The following is an 8313-nucleotide window of genomic DNA, read 5'->3' as shown; positions in this document are numbered from 1 at the left end:
CATTTCTGATGTGGCAGATAAAGATTTTATATTACGAGGCGACATTATTCTGAAAAGGCACGATGTATTCAAAATCAAGGTTGAGCCACGCAAGCCTGTATCTCGTAATCCAGAATCGGCATTTAACATTCCCTTATCTGCGTAAATCAAATACATTATTTCATACCTTATTATGACAATTTTAAAATAGTACGTGTGTATATATATCTATAAATAAATGACGTAAAACATTTTACTTTTGCGCGTTATTTTTTCAATACAAACATGTTACATACAATCCACATATGATATGTATATTTTTGTTAATATACCAACTAATTACAATAAGATTAATGGAACTGTTTAATACAATTTTACAAGTAAAGTACTATATAAAAGTTTTTGTTTGATCCTTTTTTTACCAATACTTTTTTTTTTTATATGATATAATCTTTTCATAAGAAAGAAAAGATATTTATATAATGCAGACATTTTTTTATATAAATTAATATTTGATAAAAAATATATTTGCGATAATAAAGAAACAGAATTTATAAAGAATCTGTGACATTTATGCACTAGTTTGTTGAATATATTACACAATTGTAATATTTATTCTGAAATTACATAATTATAATTTATTTATTATATGTACAAGTAAGTGTTATAAACACAAAAAATTTAGATCTAATTTATATTTAAAAATATATAATATTTTAATATACAAAAAAATTAAATATTATTAAAATACTAATTTTTCTTTTATATATGAAAAAATTTACACTGATGTATATTAAAGATGAAAATTAACAGGGCTAAATAATAAAACTAACAGTATTATAGAAGAAACAAGCACGATAACGTAATTTAATTGATAATTGCTTTTTTCTTCTCACTCACGCATTCGTTGAGTTGGATCAAAACTTTGTAATAACACCTGTCACATATCCTTTATTCTTTCCTGGATATAGACTTTATAATGACTTTCTGTGCGCGTTGCTTTCGATGTTTTCTAAAATCCACGAAGATAAACTGTAGAGCCCAAGATATAATAAATGCATGTAATACTAGTAGAGAGATTTGATACATATCGTAGCTATCAGTCCAATCCTTAACAAATTCTGCGACAATATATACACGTATAATATTATAAGTATATGGATATCGGCAATATTATCCCGTTTTCTTCTTACCTACGATAGCACCGCAGACTATAGTAACTAAACCACTAATAATGCCAAAGATACCGTAAGCCGAGGCAAACTGTTCTATGCTAACATCTTCGATAATGACTATATTCTGTGGAACCAACAGCCACGAACGAGCGAAACCGATTAACGCTGTCATAATTAACGCGCTCATAAGCGTATGTTCGCATAATAAAAAACCTAGAAATTGTAAATTTTTTATATAATTTTTAATCTTAGAAACTGAAGAGTGCGTAAAAATCGATTTATTATTCGCGGAAGCTAATTTAATTTTATTATATATTTATTTTAATCGCGTGAGAAGATGCTCACCTATTCTTGCGAATTCCATCAAAATCATAGCCGCGAAGAACAGATATTTTGCCTTTACATCCACTATCATTGTGAAAGCTGCTAGAAAAACTCTCGACACCAGCTCCGCAATTCCACTAATCGTAATAGTAAACGCACTTTCGCGTTTTGTGTATCCCACATCGGTCATGATTAAAGGCAGAAAAGAGGAGAAAGCATAGTCGGCGGTGAGCACCAAAGAAACGCCAATACATAAATTCATGAAAGCCCAATCTTTTACCAGCGACATGTCCAGAAGCTTCTTCACAAATTTTTTGTATCTTAAACAAAATAAATCATTTTGTATATACGTTTTAATAAATAATTATATCAATATGAAAAGATGAAATCTATTAGGCATATATACTAATTTATTATAAAATTTTAAGACATGTTGAATTTAAATTGTAAAACTAATCCTCACTTTGATTCCTCTTGTTTTTCCTCGGCGTTTTCCTTCTCATTCTCTCTCTCTTTCAGAATTTCTTTATTTGTCTGGTCCTTCGAGTTTCGCTTTTCCAGATATTGTTGACGTATATCACCCAATGCACCGACGCTAGTCGCCAAATTGGGCACTTGTATATCGCTTTCTTCCTTAAGACTTTGAAGACTGCTCCATTTAAGTCTTCGAGGATGTAGGAATGACGTCGATGGTCAAATAACGTTGACTGGACAATGCCAGCTCTTGACACTTTTGTTCCTTTTTACGCGCCTTCTCAGCACGAACGACATCAATGTTCCTGAGGTGCTACTCCACGGGATGCATCAGTGCCATGCCGACGATACCATTGAGACTTATTGCGCCGATAATCGCTGAGGTACCTAATATAAATGATGAGAAAATCATTACTCATTGCAATTTTCTAGAATTTTTCATTGTAGTCTTACCGCGAAAACCATACAGTATCATCGACTTTTCAATTAATGTTGGATAAACGATTCCACCCAACGCGATGATGACTTGCGTCACACTCATCACCTGAAGAATTAGAAAGGATAATTTTCTGAGCATTTAAAATTCTTAAATAAATTCGAGCATGAGAGTAATGATTTTTTGTTTTACTTTCGTTCTTTTTTTCACGAAGTAAAATTTAGAAAAAGGATTATAATCGACCAACACTGGCAATGTTTTATTTATTTAAAAATTAACACGACGTTTCGACCATGGGTTTTGGCCCTTTTCAAGTTGTTGGTCGATTACAATTTTATTTTGAATTTTTAATTACTAGCGGCTCTCATCTAATTTTCGAAATATATAAAATATAACTATTCATAATATGGCCTTTTTTCTTCGAATTATATTATTTTTTTAAATCATACAAAATTATTTTTTAAATTATTTTTAATTATTCTTATTATTTTTTCTGCAATTATATTGCCAGAAATTATACGCGAAAAAAATCGTAATTTACCTGATATATTTCTGACAGAACAAATTCTTTCGCGAATATACATATGTATACATATATATATATATATATATATATATATATATATATATATTTATATATATAATTAAATATAATTAAATTTTGCTACCTTAATGTATGCGAGATATGTAAATAACATACATTATGGAAAAGCAATGTTATAAAATATAATATTAATATAAAAAAAGAAAAATATATATATATATATATATATATATATATATTTATGTATATATTTTTTTTTATTTTATATGTATATATTATAGGTGTGTATATATGATATTTTATATTTTCCAATAATGTATATATAATTTACATATCTCGCATACATTAAAAATGGAAAATTTAATTAGCACACAAAACAAAGGAAACGCTGCACTGTACGTGTGAAAATGCCTAAAGTGCAAGCGAAGCAAAAGGACTTTGGATTTCCTTCGCTTACACCTAGATTCTTGACCGAGAAAATCTGTTGCCAGGCACTCTTTCCGGTCAAAAAACCTTTCAAATCACGGCAATATAAAATAAGCAAGAGACGCGCTCAAGGCTGTCATTAAATAAATCGCAGCCAGATTTTACCTATCGCGAACTAAGATCAATGCCGACGCTAACGCGTGAGAACGACAAGTAATAGCCGATTGAACCCGCAAACGCGAATTATAAGTATAATACTGGAGTTTGAACAGAGTGATAACTTGAGTAAGATGCAATTAAAAAACCAAAGTACATGTGAATAAGAATAAAAATGTATTTGATTAAACAAAAAAACTCCAATTGATTCTGGAAGAAACCTAAAGACTTTCCTGGCGCCCCGGATTTCTATCCAATTCGGCGCGACCCTTGTATACTTCCCGAGGCACATAACAGACACTAATATCATTGAATATATATATAGATTTTTCATTTTGACATCTTTGATTTTGCTGCGCGATTTTCATTCCAAAAACAAGAATCGAATCACCGACCGATATTGCTCTTTTTCCATTTTTCTAAAATCCGCGGACACGCCCGCTTCCACACGCGGTCAAAACAAAACTACGAGTCCGATTCGGCTGAAATTGATTTTGACAGTAGCCGTCTACGAGAATGTACTACACGATAGTAAAACTCTCTTGCGATACTGGCACCATCAGGCGATGAGGCTAAGTACTTATCGGACTGCCCTCGTATATATATAAATTTCTTTATATTAAAATAACATTTTTTTACATTGCATTTTATTAATGTATGAATGTCATTTACATCAATTTATGCATAAGAATTCAAAATTGTATTAGCATACAAAACAAAAGAAACAAATTTGCTGAGTTGGCTTTCCGGGAAATGAGTTAGAAAAATATGTATAATAATAGTATCGCAGAAATAAGGTAATATCTTATTACAGTCATCGAGTGTTACTCTTCGACAACTATTGTCACATATCGTTGCAAATAAATTAAACGTATAAAAACTGCTGTTGTACAAGCTGCAAAACTATTTGATGCGTTCATGATTGCCGATAAGAAATAAAATATTTTATTTGCAACCATATGTGATAATAGTTGTCGAAGAGTAACACTCGATGACTCTAATAAAGTATTACTTTTGGAAAGTTATACGAATATATATTTATATATATATATATATAAATTTCTTTATATTAAGGTAACATTTTTTTTACATTGCATTTTATTAATGTATGAATGTCATTTACATCAATTTATGCATAAGAATTCAAAATTGTATTAGCATACAAAACAAAAGAAACAAATTTGCTGAGTTGGCTTTCCGGGAAATGAGTTAAAAAAATATGTATGATAATAGTATCGCAGAAATAAGGTAATATCTTATTACAGTCATCGAGTGTTACTCTTCGACAACTATTGTCACATATCGTTGCAAATAAATTAAACGTATAAAAACTGCTGTTGTACAAGCTGCAAAACTCTTTGATGCGTTCATGATTGCCGACAAGAAATAAAATATTTTATATTAAAAAACTATAAAAGAAATTTGTTTATAATATCCTAAAGTGAGTATATTATTTATTATAGCGTTATACGAAAAATAACATATCACTGTTATCGCAGAACAAAATTGTAATACGATATCGTAAGACACAGTAATATCGTAGAATAAAATAATTTATCACCACAATGGGTACGACAACATTGTATTTTAACGATACAACTTATTGGCTTCTGACCGCACTTGCCGTAACGTTAATTGCATTGTACTATTTCATTGAGCATTCTAGAGCAGTTCGTCTCATTAAAAAAATGCCAGGTATGTATTCTACAAAAATTAAACTTCTTAATTTAAAAAGCAATAATATTTTTCCTTTTCTCGTTACTCAATAAAAATTTTTAGGTGAATTATTATTTTATCTAATATTGATTTAAAATATTCTTTATCACAAGGTCCACCATCCTTACCTATCATAGGCCACCTACTAATACCTCTTGCAAAGTCTCCAGAAGACATGTTTAATACAACTTTGAAATATCGTGATATATATGGATTAGCAGCAGGCGTATATATTGGACATAGAGTAGCAGTCTTTCTGGCAGATCCACAAGATATTGAAATAATTTTAAGTAATCCTGCGCATAATGAGAAAGCTGTGGAATATGAGTAAAAAAAATCAAAAAATTCTACATCTATTATATTGCTTTTATATATTATATGCAATAAAATTAATATATTATATAATATTAAGAATATTACTCGGCTCTCGAAATCAACATGTAATTTTATAGTAGCCTAACGCAATGTCTTTTGCGTCGATAATTAGTGAAAAAATTAATTTTCGCAATAACATCGCGTTAAGCTCCTACAGCCGACATATTTATAAAATTATATATTATTTCATGCTTGAAGTACTTCACGTAGTACAATATTACGTAAAGCAATATTAAGAGGCAGAGATCAATAGTTTCAAATCTTTCTTCTCCTTATTACAGATTCTTCGAACCATGGCTTGGAGATGGTTTGCTTATCACAAAAGGTGATAAGTGGCACAGACATAGAAAAATAATAGCGCCCACATTTCACATGAGTATTTTAAAGACATTTGTACCTCTGTTTTATGAGAATAGTATAGATCTCGTGAGACGGCTTCGCAATGAAGTTGGAAAAGAATTCGACTGTCATGATTATCTATCAGCTGTAACGGTTGATATTTTAACAGAAACTGCGATGGGAGTTAAAAGAGAAAAAAGGAAAAACACTGGATACGATTATGCCATGGCAGTGATGAAGTAGATATTGTTTTTTGTCTTAAAATTATAATATTATATTATTGAATTTTTATATATAAAAAAAGAATTCAATATAATAATTCAAATATTGTAGAATGAGCGATATTGTACATCGAAGGCATTATAATGTTATATTACGTTCTGAGTTACTTTTTAAACTTACCAAGTTTGCGAGGAAGCAAGAGAAAATGCTCAATATTATTCATACGCTGATAAATCATGTTATTAAAGAAAAATCGAAGGATATAGAAGATAAAAATCAACAGCAAAAGGAAGTGCAAAATGAAAACAACAAACTTGTGGAAAGCGTAAACGCGATCAAAAATGAAGGAAATGACCAAAATAATGATGCTAAATATAAACTGCATTATGTCAGAGATGATCTCGATGATATCGATGAAAACGATATAAATGAAAAAAAACGACTTGCCTTCCTAGATACGATGATGGAATTGAAAAATGTTGGACAGATGACTGACGAGGAGATTTGGGAGGAAGTAAACACTATCATGTTTGAAGTACGTATTGCATTTTAATATACAATAGTAAACTCAATTGTATAATGAATTTTCTAACTGACGTATTAAATTTTATAATAAAAAGTTTCCTTTCACTTTTTTTTTTTTTAAATTCGGTGTATTGTAAGCTATGCTATTGTAAGTTATATTATTTGATGCATTGTTAAAAAACCAATTAGTGATTTATTACAGGGTCATGATACCACAGCAGCTGGCTCAAGTTTTGCACTATGCGCCTTAGGATGTCATCAAGATATTCAGGTAAATTTATTTGCAATTTAGTATTTTTGGAAAGAAATCTTTAAAATTCTTTATCTTTTCATACTCAATTTTCTCTTATTTTTTCACTAAATCTTATATAGTCATTGCAGTTGTGTGACATTCACTTTCTGTTAAAATTATGGATGATATTTGATTTCAATATTAATCGCAAGTCTATCTTTTTTTCTGTCCTTTCAACTTGATAAATTTTACTATGCAGGCTCGCGTGCATGAAGAATTGGATGCAATTTTCGGCGACAGCGACAGACAATGCACTTTTCAAGACACTTTGGAAATGAAATATCTCGAACGAGTTATTTTGGAAACTCTGAGACTTTTTCCACCGGTACCTATCATTGCCAGAAAACTTAACGAAGAAGTAAAGATAGGTAAGTATACCTGATACACAACAATAATATGGATAATTATAAATTTTTTTATTATTTATTATAGAAACTTACTTATGTAGAATTTGAAAGACTAAAATAGTTAATTTTTATGAAACAACAGTTACAGGTGATTATATTCTTCCAAAAGGTGCCACGGCAATAATAGCACAATTCGCAGCGCATCGTTCGGACAAATATTATCCGAATCCAACAGTTTTTAATCCAGATAATTTCCTACCGGAAAAAATGCAAAAAAGACATTACTATGCTTTTATTCCTTTCAGTGCTGGACCAAGGTATTTAATATAGATGAAAGTCTTCGATACAGAAAATTATATATATATACTTAAATTCACTTTTTATATTATATTACAAACATTTCGCAAAAAATTTTTTTATGAAAATAACACAACACGTTGTCATATTTGACATTAAAAAATTTTGTTAAGGTCCTGCGTGGGGCGAAAATATGCTATGCTAAAATTGAAAGTCCTATTGTCGACGATACTAAGAAATTATCGTGTCATTTCTGATGTGCCAGAAAAAGATTTCGTTTTACGCGCCGATATTATTCTAAAAAGGCATGACGGATTCAAGATCAAGATCGAACCACGCAAACCAGTATCTTTGATTTAATTCAGGAAAACGGTGAAATAATTTAATTCTCGTGCAAACGCGAGTAAGCGTTATACTATATAAGTTTGAAAATTATATTTTTTATATATTATACAAATATACATTTCGGGAGCGGGTATTTTTTTTAAAGGACAATAATTCTGATTATAATATTTTTTCAGCACAATATTTTGATATAATGATATATTTAAAAAATTATATTTATTATATTTAAAATATATTTTATAAAATATATAGGTATGTAAATATATGTATATGTATAAAACGTATATTTACATGTATATATAATTTATTGTATTTAATTTATTATATATTTCAAAAAATAT

The 8313-nt window shown here is 29.6% G+C and overlaps 1 protein-coding gene and 1 pseudogene across 3 annotated transcripts; one reads left to right on the top strand and one right to left on the bottom strand.

The window, feature by feature from the left end:
* Window positions 1-561: 561 nt before the first annotated feature.
* Window positions 562-4115, bottom strand: LOC114930885 (uncharacterized; annotated as a pseudogene). Its single transcript, XR_014924272.1, has 6 exons — window positions 2930-4115; window positions 2406-2496; window positions 1942-2339; window positions 1500-1798; window positions 1173-1367; window positions 562-1100 (listed from the first exon to the last, which is right to left on the bottom strand). The product of XR_014924272.1 is annotated as an uncharacterized LOC114930885 (transcript).
* A 642-nt stretch (window positions 4116-4757) lies between these two features.
* Window positions 4758-8312, top strand: LOC114942453 (cytochrome P450 4g15-like). 2 transcript variants are annotated; one of them, XM_029317831.2, is made up of 9 exons: window positions 4758-4955; window positions 5014-5209; window positions 5344-5557; window positions 5887-6183; window positions 6278-6701; window positions 6894-6962; window positions 7183-7351; window positions 7473-7647; window positions 7801-8312. In XM_029317831.2, exons 2-9 carry the CDS (start codon window positions 5080-5082, stop codon window positions 7985-7987), a joined length of 1665 nt encoding a protein of 554 aa, XP_029173664.1. In that variant the 5' UTR covers window positions 4758-4955; window positions 5014-5079; the 3' UTR covers window positions 7988-8312. The 2 variants fall into 2 exon arrangements, with proteins under 2 accessions (XP_029173664.1, XP_085336884.1); XM_085480758.1 differs by lacking the exon at window positions 4758-4955 and having other exon boundaries at window positions 4996-5209.
* Window position 8313: the final 1 nt, after the last annotated feature.

Source organism: Nylanderia fulva, unplaced genomic scaffold, assembly GCF_048542155.1.
Source record: "Nylanderia fulva isolate GAGA-0341 unplaced genomic scaffold, ASM4854215v1 Scaffold16, whole genome shotgun sequence".
NCBI classification, from domain to species: Eukaryota; Metazoa; Arthropoda; class Insecta; order Hymenoptera; family Formicidae; genus Nylanderia; species Nylanderia fulva.
The sequence above is the reverse complement of the archived record's forward strand: the minus strand, read 5'-3'. Positions and strand labels throughout refer to the sequence as shown.